Here is a 26,089-nt window from a genome sequence, read left to right as displayed (position 1 = left end):
ATGGTGGTGCGCGCCTGTAATCCCAGCTACTCAGGAGGCTGAAGCAGGAGAATTGCTTGAACCCAGGAGGCGGAGGTTGCAGTGAGCTGAGATTGCGCCACTGCACTCCAGTCTGGTGCCTGGCAATGGAGCGAGACTCTGTCTGGAAAAAAAAAAAAAACCTATTATACAAAAGAATAAAGAGAAATGGCCAATAAATACATGAGAAGATAAACAACCTCATTAATGATCAAGGAATTGCACATTAAAACCACATAAACATTTGTATCTACCAGACAGTTAAAAACTAAGAAATCTGATAACACGTAATGTTAGAAGGATGTGGAAAAATAGGATCTCTAATTTAAGTGAGAGTATAAATTAGTAAATATAAATGGGAGTATAAATTAGTAAAATCGCCAGAAACGTTTTACACGATCTTGCTATTATATTCCTACATTCCTACACACACACACACACACACACACACAGAGTGGACCTGTGGAAGAAAGGATCAGGGCAATATTGCTCCTAATATCCCCAGACTGGAAACAATTTAAATGTCCAATGGCAGCTAAATGATTAAACAAATCGTGGTACATTCACCTGTATACATAATGAAAAATAAGCAAACTCTAGCAATGTTTAATAGCATAGATGAATCTTAGAAATATAATATTGAGTGAAAAAAGGTAACATAAAACATGCCAATTTTCATCAAACTCAAAAAAAAAAATAATTCCGGAATACTTACATATATTGTAAAAGTATACTCAATAAGTAAGGAAATTTTTTAAAAATCATCAGAAGATGGTTACTACCAAATTAAAGCAGTGGTAAGGTTAGGGAAAAATCAACAAGAAGCTTCAAAATCTTGAGAAATAGCCTAGTTTTTAGCTGGTGGATTAATGGGTATTCATGTTATCATTATGCTTGAATGTCCATGCTCTGTATCTATATTTATCTAAATATGTGTGTGTACAAATACCACATATCTCATAATTTAAAAATTTTTCAATAAAATAAATTGATTTTCAACAAAGACAAAAGAATTCAACAGAAAAATTCTGTTTTACAAATGGTGCTGGAAAAATAATATTCATATATAAAAATTATAACCCCAACTTCAAAGATATTCATGTATGAAAATTATAACCCCAACTTCTACTGATATATCCACAAAAATTTAAGATGGATCATAGGCTTAAATGTAAAAGGTAAAATTATTAGTCTTCTAGTTGAAAACATAAAAGAATATCTTTACAACCTTAGGTTAGGCAAAGATTTCTTAGACACAACAAAGCACTTGCCACAAAAGACAATTTTGACAAAGTAGACTTTACTAAAATTAAAAACATACGCCTATCAGAAGGCACCCCTAAGAAAATAAAAATTCAAGCTAAAGGGAAATATTTACATCTATCTATATATACATATGACATTATATATACATATGACCTTTTAAAATCAAATATATGTATGTCTGTATATAACTGACCTGTATTCAGAGTCTATAAGAACTACCACAATTCAATAATAAAACAAGCCAATACATAAATAGGTAAAATCACAAACATATTTTCACACAAGGCATGATGAGGAGAAAAAGGAAGAATAATTTTGGCAAATATTTGGAAAACTCTTCTAAAGTTAAAAATATCCCTAACTGGTGACTCAGAAATTCCACTCCTACTAGGTATTTACGCAACAAAAATGAAAATATTTGTTCATAAAAATGCTTGTATGAGAATATTCATAGGAACTATACTCCTAATAGCTAAAAACCAGAAGCAATGCAAATATCCCACAAGTGAGTGAATTAACATACTTTTACCATGAAATTCTATTCAGCAACAAAAATAGAACAAACATATCAAAATATGGATGACCTCAAAAGCATTAAGTTTATGAAAGAAGCAGACACAAAAGAGTGCATACTGTATGACTCCATTTAAATGGAATTCCAGATCTATAGGAATAAACAATAGTATTAATAATAAAAATCAGAAGATAGTACTGTGGATGGGGAAGAGGGGACTGAATAAACAGAGAAACAGAGGAACTTTCTATACTGATAGAAATATTCTCGATTGTGGTGGTAGTGGTTACATGGATGAATGCATGCATCAAAACTCATAAAATTGGCCACTTAAAATCAATGCATTTTAATATGTATAAATTTCATCTCATAAAAAAATTAAGAGCCTATGAGAAGATAATAATTTTTAAAAAGAGTAGAAATTATATGTTTGGCAAACCAAATAGAGGCATTGGAAAATAAAGTTCAGACAATTGCTGAGAATATGGAGCAAAAAGACAAATAGGTAAAAACAGAAGAAAAAAGATAAGAAAGATAGCCTGTTCCCCAAGAGAAAGCAGAAAACCAATGCAAAAGGACTAGAATGCAACAGTGAGTGAATCAAGCCAAGCATCCAGCAGTCACTTTATAGGGAGTTTCCAAAAAATGAGAGAAAAATAAAGGAGAAGAAACTGTGAGAGATATGGAGAAAATCCCCCATAGCTGAAGGGAAATACGTACCTTCAAATTAAAAAGCCTTATAATTTCAAGGAGAATAAATGAAAAACCTACACTGAGACACTTAACTCCTACAAATCAATTCACAGCAAGAATAAACTTGTATCTAGACACACTGCCATAAATTTTCAAAGCATCAAACGGAACTAGAAAATTTTAATCATTTCAGAGAGAAAATGATTCTGCTACCAACAAATTAAAGTGAGACTGGCATTCTCATCAGCAATAATGAAAGTTAGTAGAGAACCTGGTCGGTGGAGTGTGCCTGTGATCCCAGCTACTCAGGAAACTGAGGTGGGAGAATCACATGAGGTCAGGAGATCGAGACCAGACTGAGCAACACAGTGAGACTCCATTTCAAAGAAGAAAAAATAGGAAAAAAAAAAAAGTTAAAGACACTGAAGGATTGAGAGCTGAAGGAAAATACTTTTGATTCTATATATAGTCAAACTACCAGTCGTAAGAGCAAATTATCATTTATAGCCATACAAACATTAAAAAATAAAATTCCCTTCCACATGCCTTTTGTGAGCAAGTTTCCTTAGGATATATTCCAGGAAAACAAGGGAAAACCCAGTAACAGAAGGCAAGGGGCTAAGAAAGTTATTCACCCAAGAGTGAATATAAACCCAGGATAAAAAAAAAAGCAATACAAAAGAACTAGAATGCAATCTGTTCAAATTAAACAGAAAGCCACTGGGCTTCAAGAGGATTATCTTCAAGCAGAGGAATGGAAGCTTCAATGTGTGTCATACAAAGAAGGAAAAGATTCAGTGAAGAAAGTACATCCACCTACCTATTCCTCAAGAGAAAGCAGAAAGGCAATCAGGAAAAGTGAGGACGGTTAAAAACTGTGTAATTACACGTCCAAAATATAAAGCACGCTCAACTACAGCATATTTTGCCATTGGTGAGAAAGAAATAAAAATCCATTTGACCTTGATATCAGTCTTAGTAGGGCACAAGAATCATGAAGTTAAAACTCTGGTGAAAAAATGTATCGTAGAATACAGCTTGGACTTGCACCCAATAACAACTATAAAGCCATAATACTGTAAACATTTTATTGGTTTTTGGCATGTGAACAAAGCACAAATATTATAGTTAAGAAATACATTATCAACCTTGACAATGTACAAGTAAATGTTCAGCTAAGGGAAAGTGGGCATGAAAGTAGTTTCTGAGGTGATAAAGGGAAAGGTAGAATCACGACTTTTCTCGTTTTACCAAAGAAGGAGTCAAATATATTTTTGAAAGTTGTTGCAAAAAAAGTAGTTATGTATATTATTTCGAATTATAAAGCAACCAATACAAAAACTAAAAATTGTGATTATATGACTATTCCAAATTTCAGAGAAGGGAAGTTGTGAATGGTGTGAGCTATCTCAAGAAGTCAACAACAAAAGAATTAGCAGTTTAACTTAAGGCTATCTCAAGAAGTCAAAGGAAAAAGAATTATTTAACATAGAGACCTAGTATTAGAAAAGGTTAAAAGTGGTATCTCTGAGGAACAGTACTGAGGATAGGACGGATGACACAGCTGCACTTTATTATTCAATCTTACTATGCTATACTATTTGATTTTCAATCATATGCTTCATTGCTTAGACAGCTGAAAATCAAATAACCTAATAAAACACAATGATCAAAAAGATAAAACACTAATTAGCATAAAAGATTTCATCAGTGTTCTGCTTCCACTGCCTCTTATATGGTTGTACATAAAAAGGCTCACACACAAAAATACACACATACATTTTCTTACACCTGGTGAGTGGAAGAAAACTAGGAGGAAAAAAACCAAGCTGCGGTGAGAGACTGGATGAGGGAAACAACAATGCAAGCAGTTGGGCTTGATCATTCATTCATTCAACAAATATTTTGAAGCCCCTATTTTAAGCCAGTTGTTTTTCCAGCTGGTGGGCAAAGGACAATGAACAAGTTAAACTCTGCCCTCAAAGAACTTATGACTCAAAAGAGGGGAGAAAGTAAAAAATAGGGCAAAAGATACTGATTTTATCATGAATTATAGTTTCACATTTTTCAACAGGAAAATGATACTAATTCATTTACTTTATATATACATTCCCTCAAAAGGTTATTTTTGTCCCAAATAGAAACAGGGCAGGGGCCCTTGAAAAGCAGCCACTGACAATTCTCAAGTAACTTCCTTCCACTGCTTCATTTTCTCCGACTGCTCAAGGGAGTGTTACACTTCGACAACTGACCAAACCTCGAGGGCCAGAAACAAACCAAAGCGAAATTCTCCCTCTATGGTGAGTAACCGAGGGGCGGATTCTAGATGCTCTAGCCTCCTCCTTTAGCCTTCCTTTGAGGCAGTGAGAGAGGGACTGCTGTGCCTACGGCTCTCAAAGGACTCAGGTGAACGTGTGATTCGTAGGAAAGGGGGGCTGTAGCTAGGGATGAGGACAGTACCCATCAGCATGCCCGCTCCACAGCTCGGCTCTCCATCTCTCCTGGGGACCTGCGGGGCCACTCACTGCTCCTGATAGTCCTCTACCTCCCACGACACCACCCACTACGGAACGGAAAACTGGATTACCCAAATACCTGCCTCTGAGTCTGGGGACGTAGGCAGGCACAAAGACAAGGGGGATGGAGCTTCTACACAGGGCCCCAGCGCTGTCGCTGTGGCAGGTGTTGCCGCTACGGCTTAGTGCCCCAGACGCTGCATTTCAGGTACTCCTACAAAAGAGACCGCTCCTGGAACGCCGGGAGCTCAGAGGTTGCCAACCGACTCAGCTAAGGTTCCCTTCCCGGAACCCGGCCGGGACCGCGAGCCCAGGGTTCCCCTGCACAGTTCCCAGCTTTTTACCCTCCTCCTTCCCCTCAGCCTGGCCTTTTCTTCTGCTCTCACAGCCACCGCGACCCAACACTAAGGAAAGACCCCGACGTCTGGCGTCCTGCCCCTTGCCCAAACTGGCGAGGAAATATAGCGAGAAAGAAAGAGATGGGGGGGTGGGGGCGGTTGGAGATACTGAGTGAGGGAATGGAAGACGAGGAGCGTGGTGTGGCAGGTTAATGGGACTGCACACAGGAAGGGGAAGACAGAATTTGGGATTGAATCTGTAGAACACTCAGGCGTTCAGCAAAGACACCTCATTGGGTCCTTTCTCGCTGCTATAGTGCGCGGGTGGTTGTCCCTACATGCTTCCTGCTGTGGCTGTCTGGGAACGCCTGGCCGCCGCTTCATGTGAGTGACGTCGTGGAGGGTCACCCACATGGGGATCGCGGATTGCGGTCGTGGGGGTGTCTTCCTTCTCTAACTCGTCTCCAGTAGAGAGGACCTGGCCTGCGGGTGCTAATGGGTAGTCCGCTCGCACTAAGACCAGCCCTGGCTTGAGGAAACAGGAAAGAGCTGGAGACCCTCCTAAAGGAGCCGCGTTTGAGAAATAGGATGCAGGGCTAAGTTAAGAATACTACTAGAAAAAAACCGATCCCTAAGCGTATTTACTGTTATGTAAATGTGTGTGTGTCAAAGGACTTGGGTGCTCTGGGGGACAGGAGGGTGAAGACAGGAATTTATTCATTCACTGAGTGGTTATTAAGCTCCCACTCTATTCCAGGCACCGTTCCGGGTGAAGAGCAATGAACAAAATAGACAGACATCTCTGTCTACTTGTAGCTCACATTTTAGTGAGGAAGGCACATACTAAGCAAAGTAATTAGAAACATGCTGTATTTTAGGTTGCGATGAGTGCGGAAGAGAAATATAAAGCAGGGAAGAAGGATATAGGTTGAAATTTTAGAGTGACACAGGAAAGTCTCACGGAAAGGATGACTTTTAGTAAAGAGCTGACAGAAGTGGGAGATTTATTAACCATGCAAGTATCTTGAGGAAGTGCAGTCAGACAGAGAGATAAGCCATTGCAAAGGTCATGAAGCAGAAATTTGCCAAAATAGCAAGGAAGCCTGTAGGTCAAAGTTGAGTGAAGGGTTTAATCCTTCACTGGAGATTAAATCAAGGAAAGCAGGTCATGAAGATCTTGAGGGCATCTAACTTTTATTCTTAACGAAACAGGATTTTGGAGAGTTTTGAGCAGTAGAGTGATGTGATCTGACTTCCTTTTAAAAGGATCACAAAAATAGAAGAGGACGTGGTGGGAGAAAGAAGGCCAATAAGGAGAGTTTTGCAATAATCCAGAGGAAGCATGATGGTGGTTTCACTATGGGTGGTGAGAAATGACCATTTATATTCTTGGTGCACTTAATTTGGATATGTAAGAGCATTATAGATGACAGGGTTAATTTTATTTAATTAGGCTTTGGAAGACACTTTAAAAATGAATTCCAGTGTGAGTTTCAGAGTGACAAACACAAGTTAAAATTATGGCTTTGCTATGTGATACTTGAAGGGATAAGGTAAGTCATGTGATTTTCCTGGATCTGTCTATAAAATGGAAATAATATCTCTCAAGATTGCAAAGATTAGGATATATTACAGGTATTTAATGACAAGGTATGTAATGGGCCTAGTCTGCAAATCTCAACCAGGTAAAAAATGGCCTTATTGTGAGGTAAGAGGGTCATGGGAGGACAAGACATACTCCTTTTTAAATGTTATGGACTCTACTGGGGAGAAAATTTTTGTGTTAATGACAGTGGTATTTAGAAATACATGGACTGGCCTCCCAAAGCTGTCCACTCTATAGTCATTCTCATAGCCATTCTTTAAATCCTCCAGGACTCCCTATGTCCTCATCAGTAAAGGGAAAGGAGACTCTCTGGTAAGGGAAGCAAGAATAAATAGGAACTTTCATAAAAAATCAATTTTAGATACTCTTTTTATAGGTTTTGGCAAAGATTGATAAAAGACCTTTGGAATTACTGCTGATTGCTTGCATTTACATATTTTGAGTGTCGTGAGATGCATTGCTCTCAGCATATTTAATTTTCTTATCTTCTTTAAATTCTGACTTTTGACATATATTATTTAAATCCTAAGAGGAATTTTCACCTAGTTCTAAAAGGTGCCACATTACTTAACACTATAATAAGGACATTCTTTCAGTGTCGGGTATTTTATTTATACTGTAACACTCTTACATATCCAGTAATTAGATCGTGTAGCAAATCAGGGAGAGAAGTTGGAAGGCATGAAGGGAGGAGAAGACAGGAAAAAAATGAATAAAATTACTATAGTCCATCAACTCTGATATAGACATTTTTCTCATACTTACATCTCTGAAATAGGCGGGTATTTTTAAATTGTTAACATCTTTAAATCACTATAGATGAATTGACAGTTGTGAAATATTTGTCATTGCCCACACTTATGCACACTTGGTTATAACTTAATATTGTCATTATTTCAGTGGAGTTATATATGCAGTGTTGGTATATACTTGTTGAGTTTAATTTTCCTTTTAAATATCCTTCAGAAGATTATGATTAGCATTAGAATGAAAAGTTACTGCCTATACAGGGAAACAAAAGGGTGATACAAGATAAAATTCCAGGGTTAAATTTAAAAGAAGTATTTCGGTAAATAATGTAGGATGTGTCTCAGTGATAAGAAAGCATTGGGTCAGTTGATTCAGTAGGGTTTTTTGTTCATAATGGTACATAAAATAATAGAGCTTCTTGGGATTGAAGCCATTTTACAACTGAAGGCATTTTAGATTTCCTGAAATAAAGTATTTAAAGCTTCCAACAAAAATGTAAATTTTTACCAAATGTAATTCTGAAATAGTGAAATTAGAGGTTTTGACTAGAGATACTTTCAAATTTGTGTAGAGTTCCTATATAGCATAGGAATTCTATAATTAAAAATCTGTCTGTAAAACTATTTCAAAGTAGTAACTTTTATGTTTGATTCCTAATGTTGACAGCTTGGAGCATAGATTTTGCTATTTAAAAGAAATTACAGGCAATTACATGGGGTGCGGAGGACTATTGAGGAAATTGCTGAATAAACAAAATTGATAGTAAAGATCTCAAAATCTTAAAAATCCATTTTTGTGTGTATTTTAGTGATTAAGATGTACCGTAAATTCATGGACAGAATTTGGGATTCTGTGTTAGAGGCATCATATGACTAATGGCTTTTTAGATTTGATAAAATATAATAAACATTGAGAAGGACAAAAATTAATGTTAAGTGACAGAATGATTTAGATAATATGTTTCAGAAGCTTTTATCATAAAAAATATGTTCATTATTACCATTTTAATTTAGTAAAGGAAAAGAAAAGGTCTTGATTTTCACCAAACACAATTAACATAGTTGGTATACTGTTTTCTGTGTTTTTCTCTTCATAAATATTTTATATTTGCAATTATTGTGCATGTAATTGTTATATCTATTTTAATCTCACAATCTTAACTTTTTTTTATTTTGGCCCAGAGACTTAAACCAGCATTTCCCAAACTGTTTTAGAGAATACTACTTTAAATAAATGTTAATAGATATTCCTGGGTTAGGATTCTGTCATTAAATGTGTTGGAAAATGCTTCGTAATTATATCCTTTAGAGAAATTATAGCTAGAGCATTAAAAGAGTTAGCCGCAGCATCAGACAGACCTGAGTTCAATCCTCATTTACTAACTACATATTACATGAGGCAAATTAATTTTAATTCAAGTTTTTTTCTCTGTATAATGGAGATTATTACAGTATTCTAAATTACTTGTGTATTTAGCCAGCCATCGTACATGTTCTACAAATATATGTAGTTGTTATTATAATCTGTGAGAAACCTTATACATATTCACATATTAGAAATGCTGAGGACTTAACATTTTGAAGGTTAGCTTATACTCAATGTAAAATTGAAAAATCACAGAAGAATAATTAGCATAGATTAATGAAATGAATACTGGGTTGAATGGTAAAAGATTTATTTGAGCTTTAAGCAGTGTTGTTAAACGATCACTGTGCCCTAAGCATAACATTATTTTTAAAAATGTCTTCAACTGCGTTTCCCCCATTTGTCTGAAAACTTAGTGCAAAGAACATGATTATTTTTGTTCTCTGCTATAAACCCAGCATATGACACAAAATCGGGGAGTATAAAGTTGGGGTCGTGAACTTACTTTTAGGGACCTGGCAGGTAATACAAATCACAGATAACAGTGGGTAGTAAAGTGTCTGTATGTCTTGCTTAAAGACATTCACATCAGTTATTTCCAACACTGTTAACCCTGGAAAAGAAGGCATCCCTGAACTTTGTGGTGTCAGTTTGTGATACCTAGAAAGGATTAGCAATTAAGATCAAACCCTGAAGAATGTTGTCATTAATGGGACATATAAAGAAAAAGGAACTCTGAAAGGAAGTAACAAGGAAGTAGGAGGTGAAATCAGATAAAAGTAATTTTATAAATTAAGAAAACAAAGTATAAAAAATTTAGATAACTTTACCAAGGTCACACAGTCTAAATATATGATTTACCCAAGGCTTGCTTATAAACTTTCTGAAAAAAACCTTTGTTCCTCTGCCAGTGCTAGTGATCATTATCTGCATGTTACTAGAAAACGTTAACATAAACTTATGCAGTTGTTATTGTAATCTGTGAGAAACCTTATACATATTCACATATTAGAAACTCTGAGGACTTATATTTTTAAAAAATTTAAGTGATAATCAACAAGTATTAGAAAAACTGTTTTCAGGGCTTCTTTTCAAAGACAGCAAATGGCTTTTAGCATTTGAGAAAACTTATGTTAGCAGAGAGACATAACTAGAAGTGAAATGTTTTTAGATTTCACAAGATGAAACATTTTAAATATTGTCATCATGAATAATATTTCCAGATAACCAGTTATCTAGGACTGGAGAAGAAGTAAAGGCTGGCTGCCAGCACAGTGGCTCACACCTGTAATCCCAGCACCTTGAGAGGCCAAGGCAGGCAGATCAGTTGAGGTCAGGATATCGATACCAGCCTGGCCAACATGGTGAAACCCCAACTCTGCTAAAACTTCACAATTTGGCCAGTCTCCTGTAATCCCAGTTGGGAGGCTAAGGCAGGAGAATCACTTGAACCCAGGAGGCAGAGGTTGCAGTGAGCCAAGATCATGCCACTGCACTCCAGCCTGGGCGAGAAAGCAAGACTGTCTCAAAAAAAAAAAGTTTTATCACTTCTCTTTATGATGTTGTTTCATCTTAGCAGTTGCATATGTGTGTTTAGTTCATTTGTGTTTGTGTGTTTTGAAACATGACATTCTCCTTCCTAAACTTATGCTTGTTCTTTAATATGTATTTTAAAAGTCATATTTTATGTAACTCATTGTTCCAGTTATGTTTTACAGATAGTTAACAGATGTATCAACTCAGTATTTTTTTTCTCTTAGGCTAGGATTTATTATCTCTGTTTTGCAAATTACTGTTAGTCTCAGAAGATTTTTTAAATGTTTTTGTGTGAGTCAGAAAATGAGTTTCTTATTTTGATTTTTCAGCAACGTGGTGGGTATTTTTTTTTAAGTGACTATCTAGACCTCTTGGCTTATTTATGAGCATTATTCTATATGGACTATTATTTTAACAGTTTAGAAAAATATAGTCCAAAAGAGCACAAAAATTCAAATGAAGATACCACCTTTTAAACTGCCATTTTTACCAAAGTGTACACAGAATACCATGTTGTTGTTACTTAAATGTTTGCAAAGCCAGAATTGTAGAGAAAATATCTTAATAGAAATGGATATATGAAGAAAGTTAAAGTAAATAAAGTATGCTCTTCTGAATTTTAGTGTCCTGAGTTACAGCATTTCTTTAGTTTTTAACTATTTTCTAGTTTAGTCCAACATAAATAATGATAAAATATATCAACAGGTGAAATGTACCTATCACAAACAATAATGTGTATCTGATGGGGCAGAATTGGCAACTTGTACATCTCTAGCAAAGACGTATTTGATGAATAATACTAAGATGAATGTGAATCATGGTACATTTTAGAAAAATACATTTTGAAAAGGTATGACTCAAAGCATCTTATTCAAATGTCAAAATTAAGAAAGAAAACTAAAAAACTAGTATCTTAACTGATATGAAACAAGTAGATTTAAGTATAGACTAATGCTCATAAATAAGCCCACAGGTCTGGACAGTCACCTCAAACATAAATACCAGCCAGTTTATTGTGGCTTTTCAGAATAGTCTTTGTATAGAATTGGTATTATATAATAATTTGAAATTGTCAATCTGTTGTTATGTCCAGTTTTTATTAAAAATTTCACCATTAATATTGAGTGCTGCTTTATTTATTTTAATTAGAATTCTTTCAGCAATGCTTGTGTCATTGTTTTACCTTGAATTATAAATTCTTATTTAATCAGGTAAAAAAGAACAGTTCATAGTATTGCTAACAATTAACTCTCTCTGTTGTGAATGTGATTATTTTTCTTAGTATGTAGCAATTTAAACTTTAACATTATGAATTAATCTCAGATTGTTTGCTTACATGTACCTTGGTAGTATTTTTTAAAATTTCTCTGAATTTATTATAAAACTAAAATTCTAATTTTTAAGTTAAAGGACACAGTATATACTGACATTATATCAGAACAAGCATATGATTAATATTGTTTTCTTAATTATCTCTTTTTTTAATATTTGTTTTTCCTAAGTGACATTTTCTTCTTGAATATTGTAGATAAGTAAATACACAGTAGAAAGATCCAGTATACAGAAATATAAAAGGAATGAAGTCAGCAACTCTTCACTTTGGAGCACAGGTGTAATACTCCTTAGCATAAAGTTATTGTTACTCTTATCTCTTAGTGTACCTGAAACTTTCTTTGAAACCTTTCAGCCTTAAATGGGGCTAGTCTGTTTTCTGCATTAGGTACAAATTATATTTCCTCTTCCAAATAGATTAAGAAATTAGTCTACTTAACATTTCTGCTATTTGTTTGGCCTGCTGCTCTTCATAGGAAAAATATTTTTCTAACATATTTATCTATTACAGTAGAAAATGTTTTCCTTTTCAGACTGCTTTTTCATGCTCTCCTATAGTATAAATTTATTCCTTTCACAGTGTAATTTATTACTTTTATTTTTTCATCTAGGATTTTCTGCTGCCTCTTGGCAAAAATGGCAAATAATGATGCTGTTCTGAAGAGACTAGAGCAGAAGGGTGCAGAGGCAGATCAAATCATTGAATATCTTAAGCAGCAGGTTGCTCTACTTAAGGAGAAAGCAAGTAAGAAAATTTCAAATTTTCTAAGGAGATACTTAAAATGAATTTATACATTGACAAAGGGAAAAATGATGTTTACCACATAAGTTATTTAAGTTTTACTTAGAAGTGTGTGTTCTATGTAGAAAAATATCAGAATTTTTACCTTCAGAACTTTGGTTTCAGTTCTGTTTGTTTAAATGTATTTTCTTCACAATAGTCAGTGTTAATGTTAGAATAGAAATTTGGAAATATTTTGCTGCCACTAGTAGAAATAAATGCTCTTCTACATTTTGTAGTGTAAACAAAAACCTGTATTTACTCTGCAGAAACTTTTTCCTTTATCATTTTTTTTTCTGATTTTAACATGCCACTTTGTTTCTTTTTAAATAATGTTTGAGATTTTTAAATTATTTTTCTTAAAATTTTTACTCTCTTTTTATTAATAAGATGAAGAGATTGGACATAGTCATTGCTTGTATGATATAATATATGTTTTAAACAGAATTTTGCTTTCCATAGGTGGCCATTTCCTAGCACCTTGACAAGCATTTCAGTTTTGTTGATTTGAAAATCTTTTTTACTTATTCTTCACCTTTCTATTATTCTTTTGTAGCCTATACTGGCTGTTTTTAGTCATATTCCTCCTAATTTAGAATAAGTACTTAATAAAATCTCTGTTAATATCTTGTAAGGAAAATATTTCTTAGAAAAATAAACTACCTATATATAATTTTAAAAAATATATGAATCCTGTATATAATAGAGAATTAGAAAGGTATAAGTAGGTAATAATAATATATATTTTAGTAAGTAATACTTCCCCAGGATTATACCACCAGAGGCAGTGTAAGAGGGTCACATGCCACGTGATTCACATACATGGAATCATCAAAAATGCAATAGGTACAATGCTGACTAGGATAGATGTATAGTCAGACTGCCTTTGTGTAGGTATCTTAGATACCAGAAGTATATTTTAGTGATGTAGATGATTTACTGAAAATGATGAGTGATTGATTAGATAATGCTTTGATTAAAAGAAGGTACAGTCCACTCTTGATTTATATGGTACTTGATTCATGGAAACTTTAAGGTATCATAGCATGCTTAAAAATACTTTGTATGTATATATAAAGAATAGTTAAAATACTGGTTCAAATAATTATTAACGGGATTTTTACCTATACAAATTTATTATAGACCTCTAGGAAGTTCTGCAGAATGTAAAACAGTTCTTCATTTTGCAGGAGTATGCAGCATACTGTAGGACATCTGGCATTCTTGGCCTCTGCTTATTAAATACCAGTACCAACAATCAAATAATCCCACCGATTTTCAAAATCCTACCTACAGAGCAGAACCAACCCCACTGAGAACCATTATTTTTCTCTTATATTTTTGTTACCCCATTGCACACCTTAATGCATACATTATATTTTGAGCAAATCCTTGAGTTACTTCACTCATTGAATGTTTGATTAGCTCAACTCAGACTTTAGCAATATTCAGCTTCTTTTAAAAGGTAATAACTAAAAAGAAAGACATAAGAATAGTTTTTTCTTGTGTGGTAATGTCTCAGACTTTTTAAAAAATGTAATTTAATATAATGCTTATCTCTTTCAATATCTCTTATTGACATTTTATTTTATTTTTTTAAAAATTCTTTTGAGACAAGGTCTTGCTCTGTCAGCTGGGCTGGAGTGCAGTGGCACAATCTACCGGCTCACACTGCATCCTCAACCTCCAAGTCTCAATCAGTCCTCCCATCTCAGTCTCCTGAGTGGCTGGGACCACAGAATGTACCACAACCCCAAGCTAGTTTTTGTATTTATTGTAGAGATGGGGTTTTGCCATGTTGCCCAGGCTGGTCTCAAACTCCTGGGCTCGAGTGATCCTCTTGCCTCAGCCTCTAAAAGTGCTGGGATTATGGGATTATAGGCATGAGCCAGTGATGTTGGCTACATATTCACATTTTTGTGCCAGCTTCTTAAGTTGCCCTTTATTATAGCTGTAATGCTGAAAACGTGGTAATTTGATCTTAGTTAGCATCTTAATAGAAGCTAGGAAAATGATTCATAAAGCCTTTCTCTTTTACTATTATATGTTTTCTTTTTTTCCTCTCTCTCTTAAATATCATGTTGTTTTAATAAATATTAAACTGGCATAAAGGCACTGGCCAAACATTTGGTTACACTAGAGCTAGTATTTTCCTAGCTCTAGTTATACTGGCTGTCTTCTTTTCAAGTAGTATTCATTCAAAGCCTTTTTTAAAAACACATATTTTAGCCGGGCACAGCACGCCTGTAATCCCAGCACTTCAGGAGGCCGAGGCAGGTGGATTACAAGGTCAGGAGTTCAAGGCCTGTCTGACCAACATGGTGAAACTCCATGTCTACTAAAGATAGTACAATTAGCTGGGTATGATGGTGCTCACCTGTTATCTCAGCTACTTGGGATGCTGAGACAGGAGAGTTGCTTGAACCTGGGAGGCAGAGGTTGCAGAGAGTCGAGATCGTGCCACTCCACTCCAACCTGGGTGACTAAGTGAGACTTCATCTCAAAAAAAAAACAAAACCCACACATATGTCAACTGGATGTTCTTGATCCTAGTTTTGCAGGCAACTTTGAGGGAAGAGAAGAAACTTCGAGTTGAAAATGCTAAACTAAAGAAAGAAATTGAAGAACTGAAACAAGAGCTCATTCAAGCAGAAATTCAAAATGGAGGTAATTAAATAGAGAAAATTTGAGTAATCCAGAAGTTAAGAAGTTGGCCAGTCACACTGACAGTGAGGAAAGAAGTAAGAATCTGTATCCAAGCAACTTGGCCAACTTCATAACTTCTGGATGACTCAGTTTTATCAATAAAATGGGGCATGAATAGAACCTACTTCTTAGAGTTTGAGAAGTACATGGGTTAACTCATATACAGCATTTTGAAAAGTGTTTGGGCCATAGTAAGTTCATAATAAATGTTAGCTATTGTTCTTATCTGCAGATTTCTCAGTTTAGTAATTATTGATTAAATGGGAATCATGCCTTTATTCTTTGATACCTCAGTAATTGCTAAAATATGCTTAATTTTTTTGACAGCCATTTTGTAGTGTCAGACAGTGGATACTTGGTAACTATATACAGTGAATTTTTCTTTTAAAATGAGTTCTTATTTATGGTTTATAATTTTATATTTTTATCATATTTATTGACTTAATATGAATGACATTATTTTATTTTCTGTCTCAGTGAAGCAAATACCATTTCCATCTGGTGCTCCCTTGGAAGCTAATTCTGTGGTTTCTGAAAATGTGATACAGTCTACACCAGTAACAACCGTATCTTTTGGTACCAAACAACAGATAAAAGGAGGAACAGGAGAAGAAAAGAAAGCAAAAGAGAAAACTGAAAATAAAGGTATTTTTGACCTTTAAGCATATTTAGCTGTTGACTGGATTATCAGAAAATGTCAAATTTTGATAGTGATAATAATAATGGTATCAAAAAGAAAGTTCAACTTTCGTGAGCTAGGATAAGATTAGGAACAATATGATATTGGAACATACAAGCTGGGTCCTAAATGGTGTGTGAATGTTGACCAGATTAGTAGGGTAAAAATGTGGCATTTTAGGCAGAGGGCTCAGCATAAGTAAAAACAGACAGTCAAGATTAAGTGTAGAAACCCATATGTAGTTTGATATGGCTGAATTTTGGTATCTATTTGTGGCATAGTTTGAGAGAAGTCCTAGATGGGAAGCTAGCTTAGGACCAGTTGTGATGATAGGAAAAGGACATTCCACCGGTCAGAGCAGACTGTCTGAACTAGAGTGTGAGGTATTAAGATTTCAGGAATCCATGAGAACTAAAGTAGAAAGAAATGTCACCATCCACTTAGGCAACAACCCTTGAAATCTAGTCATCAACCTGCCTGTCCCTATTCTTCATTCTTCATTCTTCATGTCTAATTAACCAACAAATCCTATGATTCCTGTCTCTAAAACATACATAGACCCCGGCTCTGGTTTTTCCTTTCATTAGGTGCTACCTTAATTCAGGTTTTCACGATCTTTCATCTGAATTAATATTAAAGCCTAATCTTTTTTTCATTTATTTTTTAACCTTGCTCCTAAAGCTATTTTTTCTCATCATAAATCTGACTTCCTTTCCCCAGGTATGTCTAAAAGGTGCCTTTATAAATAATTATGCATATCTCTTATTACACTTAAACTTATTTACATTTTTTGGGGGAAAATATAACATGGCAGAGGGATTTGTGAACTAACTCAAGTCAATTTAGTCTCTAAAGCACTTGCCAGTTCCTTTGGCAAACATCAGTAACCTCTGCTAGTTAGAAGTAGTTAGGGGCTGTACAGCCTCTATGCAACAACTTCACCACTGGGTGGTATGAATATAAAGAAAGCAAGTCAGATTAATTCTTTTAGTGTAAAAATTATGTTAAGAAGTAGACACAGAACAACTATATAACCTGTTCTTGCAAATTTGGTAGGATCTGTATTCTATTCTCTAAGCAGGTTGCACTGTTCTGACTCAGGATTAATTTGTCTCCTAGTAAGAGAAGGCAACAAGGCTCTCCTTTGATGGAAGAGGGAGCACACAAGACCACAAAGCCAAATGGAATTACAGGAGTAGAACTCTTCTGTCCAATGGAACTTTCTACATATGATAATAGAAACACTCTATATCTGCATTATTCAACATGGTAGCCAATGGCCACATGTGGTTATTAAAGATTTGAACTGTGGGTAGTATGACTAAACTGAATTTCTAATTTAAATTATTTTAAATTTAAATAAACTATGTGGCTGGCAGCTACCATATTGGACAGTGCTGTTTATAGAGGGCTGTTCCAAAGGTGTTTGGCTACTAGCTAGAATTGCCAGATTCTGCTTATACAAGGGCTGTGGTCTCTATATAATCTTTCTAGACTGCCACATATCTTTTTTTTGAGACGGAGTCTCGCTCTTTCACCCATGCTGGAGTATAGTAGTGCAATCTTGGCTCTCTGCAACTTCTGCCTCCCAGGTTCAAGCAATTCTGTCTCAGTCTTCTGAGTAGCTGGACTACAGGTTCACGCCACCACCCCCAGCTAATTTTTGTATTTTTAGTAGAGATGGGGTTTCACCATATTGGTCAGGTTGGTCTCAAACTCTTGATCTCAGGTGATCCACCCACCTCAGCATCCCAAAGTGCTAGGATTACAGGTGTGAGCCACCACACCCAGTTAGACTGCCACATATCTTAATTGAGCATCACTCATTTGTCAGTGTAGAATTTCTGCAATTCCTTATGATAATTAACAAAGATCTTGGTATAGATTTTAATATTTGCAATCATTTCTGGAATGGGGATTCCTGATAAAAGTATTTCAAATGCCTAGGAAGTAGATTAGAATTTTAAAATATATGCAAATATAGATATATCATAATACAATTTTTAAGTAAATATATATAGTTTATCATACAAAGATAACTATTAAGATTTTGGTATATTCTGGTAATTTTGTTGTATATATTTTTGTGTGTCATTTGGATTTTTACCGTTTAAAAAATCTTTGCTAACTTATGGAAAGTGAAATTTTTTAAAAGCTTGCTACTGACATTTAAAAATTGGCCAGTATTTTAAGTTAGTTCCATCCCCTCTTTGGTAAGCCATTGTCATGGCACTCAGTAAATATAGGTTGAAAGATTAAATAAATGTATAGTTGAAAAAGAACACTTCCAAGCTACAACAATTTATCTCTATTTTGTGGATTCAAAGGCAAATAAGGTTTTATTTTGCCTTTACTTTTTTTTGGATAGAAAAGCTAGTTGTAATCTTAAAGAATATGAGTTCTCTTTGTAGGTTGCATTTAACTCAGTAGCTAAAATAATTATGTGTTAATAAGAGTTACATTTCCAGCAAGTAAATAAAAATATTGAAACATAATCAAAATAAAATATTCTTATATGCTTAAATCGTTACTGTGGATAACCCCAAATCTAAGAAATGAAGAAATTAATTGTATACTTATTAGAATATATAAGTGATGAGGAAAATATTTGATCAGTTAAAATGTATTTCACTCTAGTTCATTCTATCATTTGGGTACTGTGGTGTTCTTTCTAAATGAAGAGTTTGTCATCTTCCAAAGAGCCATAGTAAAAGTTTTTAGAGGATTGTCTATTGTCCTGTTTCAGGGAAAGGCAAACTTTTTCTGCCATAAAGCCTTTGTCACAACCACTCAACTCTGCCCTGGTGCAAAAGTATCTATGGATGATATGTAAATAAATGAATATGGTTCTCTTCCAGTAAAACTTTATTTACAAAAACAGGCAACAGGCTGGATTTGAGCCATCAGCCATAGTTTGCCAACCTCACACCACCTTTCAAATAGAAATACAACAGAGAAATAGCTAAAATAGGTTTCAAGATTTTATGACTTTGATAATTTTTTTCTTTGTTATTATTTCACTGAATGTAGGAGATAATTTTTTTTTCCTTTTAAGCTCGTCAGTATTGATTCCATGGAGTTTTCATAGTGTTTTATTTGTTTGGTTTTATTTCTGATTCTTACCCACTTATAAATACTTTTTAATAGAGAAGAAGGAGAAAAAACAGCAATCAGTAGCTGGAAGTACCAACTCTAGTCCAATAGATGTTTCCCGTCTGGATCTTCGAATTGGTTGCATCATAACTGCCAAAAAACACCCTGATGCAGATTCTTTGTATGTAGAAGAAGTAGATGTTGGAGAAATAACCCCAAGAACAGTTGTCAGTGGCCTGGTGAATCATGTTCCTCTTGAACAGGTAATCTCTACAACTGAAGTTACTGTTGTGTACATACATCATTTTCATTCCCTCTTTCTTGATATCTTTGCATGTAATTTTGTATGCCATACAACATGTGCCATTATTGATTAGTTCAGTTGATTAGTTTGAATGTGGTTAATTCAACAAGAAAAGCATAAAACCACCAAAAACCTGTAAAATATTTGTAAATTAAGATAGAATGCATGAGGATAAGAAGAAGAAAATATTTATTTTCTCTATTTTTAAAATCTTTTTACTTTTGTATTTGGCATAAAAAATATATATATATTTGTAAAATCTAAGTAACAACAAAATACAAAACATCCCATTTTTAACAAATAAAGGAATACCATTAAAAATTGCAGGTTTAATCTCCATGACCCCCTCTCCTCATTTTTCCTCAAGTATGAAAATGCATTTTTGGGTTTTAGAGAAATAAAATTTGTTCTTGTTTGTTCTCATAGATTGGTGCTTGCTGGGTTTATATTACATGATTTTAAATAGCAACGAATGATAAAATTCCACGATGGAACAGTGATAAAAATAATGATTATGATGACTAATGTGTTAGAAGTACTTAATATATGAATGTTTTTCACATGCTATTTTATTTCTTACTATATACAACTCTCAGTTAAGAAGTATCATCCCCATTTACAGATGATGTTTTGAAAGTAAACCAACTTGTGATCTCTGTATATATGTATATATACTCATTCATCTCACTCTAATCACTATACTGTTCAGCTTTCTTGTGTACTATTCAAGGTTAATTAGTAATGAAGCTTCTAACTACAGGTACTATGTGGTTTTTAGAGCCATACACATGACCAGGGTCATAAATTATAAACCGCTGGGCAAAGGAAAGAATGCAGTCCCCAAAAGTTTTAGTTTATCTTTCATAGTATTTCATAAAATACTTCCACATGGAATTTTACATGAAAATCCTGATGTATTTTTTCTTAAAAATTCAGAACTAAACTTTATCCCCACCTTTCCCAACACCCTGCTGTTTTCTTGAGGCAGAAATTGGCTAACATGTAGTAGTAGATAGCCCCTTTAGGTGGAAGTTACACTCTTTGCCACAGTTTCAATCATTCCATAGTTGAGATGGAGGGTCAGTTGTGATTATTTGGTATTTATCTTTATTTTTCTGCTAGTGTTATACTTACGGAAGGTTAAGGGGAGACTCAACTGTCTTTTTTTACCATGTCTCAAAAAAATAAGATTATTACTTGTTTTTTCTATCTAGGGTTCCTTACTCATTTCCTTTACTAACTTCATAAATGATTTTATCATAATTGCATCACAATTGATCCCTGGCCTGGGCTTTTGTTTTGGCTCTCTAATTTCAACATTGCTGGAACACAGTACAGGTAATGGATCAATATTGACTTATCATCAAGAGTACAAGGAAGTGATTTCTTCTACTTCCTACTTAAGAAGTTCATTTCTTTTAAGTCTCCAGTGATTAATTATCTGAGCCAGTGAAGTTTGGGTTTTAAGTGTTTCATAAAAGAAATCGATAGGAGAAGCTTAGAGTATCTCCACTTTTCCTTTCTTCTGGTGAGTTTAGCACCAAGGAATGTGATTTTGTGTCACTTCAGAAAACAAACCATGGTTACAGTTTATATAATACTATTCTTTATTTAAAATTTAATTATTTCTATAGTAGAATTAGAGCTGGGTATTCGGAATATGTGAAAAGTAGTTATGGTATATTTTATAAAGGATAACCTTGCATGCTAACTATTTTAAAAGCAAAGTGATACCCCATGATGATACCCTTCAGAGTCGTGTTTTCAAACTGTTGCTTTTTTTTTCTTACAAGCTTTCAAACCTCCTTCTCAGCAAAAGTTTACTTTCTTCCTTTTTCTTTACTTTATTGTATTTATTTACTAAAAAATGTATTTAATAACAGTGGAAAGAATCAAAGACAGTAATAGTTTTAAATGTCCTTTTTCTAGAAGTTTTCTATAGTGATTTGAATCATCTACTATTTCCTCTGACCCATGGTGCTTCAGATATATTGCAAAGAATATGGACTTCAACATTAAGATAGTTCTGCCTTTGTTTATTGCCACTCTGCTGCTTCTTGGTTTTGTGAACTTGAACAAATCCCTGTGTCTATTCAATTATATGTATAGCTGAGAGTATTTGTTAGGCACCTAAATAAAGGATACATCAACAAATTAAAATACAGAGATAGACAAACTTTTTTTTTTTTTTTTCCCGGAGATACAGTCTCACTCTGTCACTCAGGCTGGAGTGCAATGAGGCAATCTCGGCTCAATGCAACCTCTGCCTCCTGAGTAGTTAGGATTACGAACACCACCACCATGCCTGGCTAATTTTTTGTATTGTTAGTAGAGATGGGGTTTCACCATGTTGGCTAGGCTGGTCTCGAACTGCTGACCTCAGGTGATTCTGCCTGCCTCGGCATCACAAAATACTGGGATTATAAGTGTGAGCCACCACACCCAGGCAACAAACATATTTTTAAACATAACCCTGCCTTTGTGAAACTTACATTCCTATAAGGGAATCAGAAATATTATCAAGGCATTAGTAAATATATAGTATGTTATAATAAGTGCCCAGAGAAAAATCAAGTAGGGAAAGAATCTAGTAAGTATTGAGGCGAGGATCATGTTGACATTTTATATAAAGTGCCCAGGGAAGACCCCATAAAGAAAATGACATTGAGTAAAGATCTGAGAAAATGAAAGCAAGTGTTTATCTGACTGAAGAGCATTTCAGGCAGCCTGGGAGAGATGGATGCCTGGGGTGTTCAAGGAATAGCAGAAGGCCAATATGAAAAGAGCAGAGTAAATAAGTGAGAAAGTCATGGGAGATGAAAGAGATAAGGGTGCCAAATGACTTATAGATAATTGTAAAGAGTTCGGCATGTTTTCTGAGTAAGACGAAAGCCATTGTAGGATTTTAGAGCAAAAGAATAACATTGGTCAGCCTAACGTTTTAATAGGATCATTCTGCCTGCTCTGTTGATGGGAAGGAGATGGAATTAAGGAGATCAGTGAAGTTTCTCTTATCTATGAAAAAAGAGATAGACTTGTCATATGCATGTGCTTTTTTTCCTTTTTAATATTTATTATTTATATAGGACCAAGGCAGATTCATAACTCCTTATTTAGTTAGGAACTTGAGAAAAGAAGCAACTGATCTTAAGGCAACTTAAATTGGAAAAACTCCTCATTTGGGGTTCATCTTTTCTATTCTTATAAGTTGTAGACTATTTTTTCCTCTTCCAGCAGCCATCATTCACAACTATAAGCAAAGCTATTTTTATAAACATCTGTTTCTAACTCATCAAGAGAGAACCTAAAATAAAAGTTAAAAAAAAAAAAAGATAGTACTAGTAAACATTCTATAAAGCAGGGTCACTTAGTTCTCAAAATTACATACTGTATTTTGTAGGTCGTACATTTTTCTAGGGAAAAGGTATATGGTTATCATCAGATCCTTAAAGGATTGCATCCAACTAATCTTGTTGCTACTCTTAAACATTTTTGCTATAACTTTTAAGTTTTCATATGTGTGACATTGTCACTTTATTTGAAGCATTTGAAGATAAATATTATTTATGAAGACCCCGTAATTCATTTTGAATTTGACTCTTAGGCTCATTTTTTTAAAATCATAGAATTTCAGAGTAAATTTTCATATAACATTTATTTATAGAAACTATCTAAAATGCATCTTTTTTTCTCCTTTGAACAATACTCCTCTTGTATGATTCATTTTAAACCTGTTGGAAAAATTTAAATAACTGTATTTCTTATTTTTGCTAGTTGGAAAAAAAAGACACTTTAGATTTGAAGATTAAAGAAATTCTATTTGCTTCTGTAAAAAACTTATAGAAATAGCCTACCTGTTACTTGCATGATGCATAATGCTGGAATTGTTAAATGTTTTCTGTTTTTTTTTTTTTTTGAGACAGGGTCTTTCTCTGTTGCCCAAGCTGGAGTTCAGTGTCATAATCAAGGCTTATAGCAGACTCCAGGCTCAAGTGATCCTTCCACCTCAGCCTACCAAGTAGCTGGGACTACAGGTGCATGCCAACATGCCCAGCGCATTTTTGTATTTTTTTGTAGAGACTGGGTTTTGCCATGTTGCCCAGGCTGGTCTCGAACTACAGGGCTCAAGCAATCTGCCTGCCTGAGCTTCCAAAGGAGCTGGGATTATAGGTATGAGTCACCACGCCCAGCCAATTTTTTTTTTTTATTAAAAAATAAATCTAGCATAGCTCTGTAAATGAACAAATGTAAGGGAATAAAATGCACATGCATGAATGTGTGCATTATTAATTCTAATGCTAGGCTAAATGCTTTATATGTGTATTATGATTTAATCCTTATGACAATTCTTCAATATGATTTCTCTGATTTTTAGCAAACAGGAATGTCAAATTTATGCATTCTCATTGCTAGTGAATGGCAGCTGAAGTTCAAAGACAAATGTTTCACTTATTTATTTATTCAGTACATTTTTAACTGAAATTCCTCTGTTCTTTTAACCATAATGCATTATCAGTTTAGAATTTTTTTTTCACATTTATGTAAAGCTTCGTAACAACAGTAAGAGACTTTGGGCACAGAGAGACAAAGGTACATCCACAAAAGTAGAACATTTGATACTTAGCATATTAAGTGTAGCTTAATATAGTCTGGCTATGATTAGGCTTAATCTGTGTACATCTTTACTTACCAGTTTATATTTTATACAGATGCAAAATCGGATGGTGGTTTTACTTTGTAATCTGAAACCTGCAAAGATGAGGGGAGTATTGTCTCAAGCAATGGTCATGTGTGCTAGTTCACCAGAGAAAGTTGAAATCTTGGCACCTCCAAATGGGTCTGTTCCTGGAGACAGAATTACTTTTGCAGCTTTCCCAGGTAAGTATTTGTATTTATTAGTAATTATTTAACAGTTTTGCAATCAGTTCTCAAAGTGATGTTTGTAATGTTTAAAGATTAAAATCAGTGTAAGAATCAAAGTCTTACATTAAATGACCATTATTAAATATTATGGAGTTTTTCAAGATTGGCTCAAGATGACACATTGAGTAAACCTTATAGCCATTCTCCTCCCCGTGAGTGTGCATGTTGTTTAAAACACCTGATATGGTTTGACTATGTCCCCACTGAAATCTCATCTTGAATTGTAGGTCCCACATGTCATGGGAGGGACCTGGTGGGAGGTTACTGAATCTGGGGGCAAGTTTTACCTGTGCTGTTCTCATGATAGTGAATAAGTCTCATGAAATCTGATGGTTTTGTAAAAGGGCAGTTACACTACACACATTCTCTTGCCTGCTGCTATATAAGACATGCCTTTGCTCCTCCTTCACCTCTTGCCATGATTGTGAGGCCTCTCCAACCATGTGGAACTGTGAGTCCATTAAACCTCTTTTCTTTATAAATTACCCAGTCTTAGATGTGTCTTTATTAGAAGCATGAGAATGGACTAATACAGTAAATTGGTACTGGGGTGCTGCTATAAAGATACCTGAAAGTATGGAAGTGACTTTGAAACTGGATCACAGGCAGAGGTTGGAACAGTCTGGAGGACTCAGAAGAAGATAGGAAAATGTGGGATAGTTTGGGACTTCCTGGATACTTGGAGGACTTGGAAGACAGGAACATGTGGGAAAGTTTGAAACTTTCTAGAGACATGCTGATTGGCTTTGACCAAAATGTTGATAGTGATATGGACAATAAAGTCCAGGCTTAGGTAGTCTCAGAGATGAGGAACTTATTGGAACTAAAGCAAAGGTGATCCTTGCTATGCTTTATCAAAGAGACTGGTGGCATTTTGCCCCTTCCCTAGAGATCTGTGAAACTTTGAACTTGAGAGAGATGATTTGGGGTATCTGGCAGAAGAAATTGCTAAGCAGCAAAGCATTTAAGAAATGACTTGGGTGCCCTTCAAAAGCATTCAGTTTTATTCATTCACAAAGACATGGTTTAGAATTGGAACATATGTTTAAAAGGGAAGCAGAACATAAAAGTTTGAAAAGTTTGCGGGCAATGCTGTAGAAAAGAAAAACCCATTTCTGCCAGCTGCAGAAATTTATATAAGCAACAAGGAGCCAAATATTATTTGCCAAGACAGTGGGGAAAATGTCTCCAAGGCATGTCAGAGACCTTTACAGCATCCCCTCCCAGCACAGGACCTGAGGCCTAGGAGGAAAAAATGGTTTCCTGGGCTAGACCCAGGGCCCCCATGCTGTGAGCAGCTTAGGGACTTGGTGCCCTGCTTCCCAGCTGCTCCAGCCATGGCTAAAAAGGGCTAAGTCCCTTGCTTCAGAGGGTGCAAGCCCAAAGCCTTGGAAGCTTCCACGTGGTGTTGAGCCTGCAGATGCATGTAAATCAAAAATTGAGTTGGGAACCTCCAACTAGATTTCGGAAGATGTATGGAAACCCCTGTATGTACAGGAAGAAATTTACTGTAGGAGCAGGGCTGTCATGGAGAACCTCTACTATGGCAGTGCAGAAGAGAAATGTGGGGTGGGATCCCCCCCACAGAATCCCCACTGGGGCACTGCCTACCAGAGCTGTGAGAAGAGGGCCATTGCCCTCCAGACCCTAGAATCATAGATCCACCGAC

General features: G+C 35.1%; 2 protein-coding genes across 32 annotated transcripts in view; one reads left to right on the top strand and one right to left on the bottom strand.

Moving 5' to 3' along the window:
- Positions 1 to 5,413, bottom strand: part of TBCK (TBC1 domain containing kinase) — a 291,657-nt gene extending 286,244 nt beyond the window's left edge. For 9 of the 19 annotated variants that reach the window (XM_078366731.1, XM_078366734.1, XM_054253079.2 and 6 more), the window contains exon 1: positions 5,091 to 5,413. The gene's annotated coding sequence lies outside the window, so the exon portion shown is untranslated. Of the gene's footprint in view, positions 1 to 5,078 lie in introns of all 19 variants that reach the window. The other 10 variants (XM_054253088.2, XM_054253080.2, XM_078366733.1 and 7 more) reach the window with 3 other exon arrangements.
- Positions 4,727 to 26,089, top strand: part of AIMP1 (aminoacyl tRNA synthetase complex interacting multifunctional protein 1) — a 38,800-nt gene continuing 17,437 nt past the window's right edge. For 2 of the 13 annotated variants that reach the window (XM_008992880.4, XM_035293186.3), the window contains exons 1-7: positions 5,656 to 5,729; positions 6,799 to 6,898; positions 12,546 to 12,679; positions 15,269 to 15,382; positions 15,899 to 16,066; positions 19,248 to 19,456; positions 24,207 to 24,375. In XM_008992880.4, coding sequence (XP_008991128.3) covers positions 5,684 to 5,729; positions 6,799 to 6,898; positions 12,546 to 12,679; positions 15,269 to 15,382; positions 15,899 to 16,066; positions 19,248 to 19,456; positions 24,207 to 24,375 — 940 coding nt within the window. In that variant the 5' untranslated portion in view covers positions 5,656 to 5,683. Of the gene's footprint in view, positions 4,792 to 5,655; positions 5,946 to 6,476; positions 6,712 to 6,798; positions 6,899 to 12,130; positions 12,213 to 12,545; positions 12,680 to 15,268; positions 15,383 to 15,898; positions 16,067 to 19,247; positions 19,457 to 24,206; positions 24,376 to 26,089 lie in introns of those variants that run through there. The other 11 variants (XM_078366738.1, XM_078366739.1, XM_078366737.1 and 8 more) reach the window with 11 other exon arrangements.

This window comes from Callithrix jacchus, chromosome 3 (assembly GCF_049354715.1).
Source record: "Callithrix jacchus isolate 240 chromosome 3, calJac240_pri, whole genome shotgun sequence".
In the NCBI taxonomy this organism is placed as follows: domain Eukaryota; kingdom Metazoa; phylum Chordata; class Mammalia; order Primates; family Cebidae; genus Callithrix; species Callithrix jacchus.
Note: the sequence above shows the minus strand (reverse complement) of the source record. Positions and strands in the feature narration are given on the sequence as shown.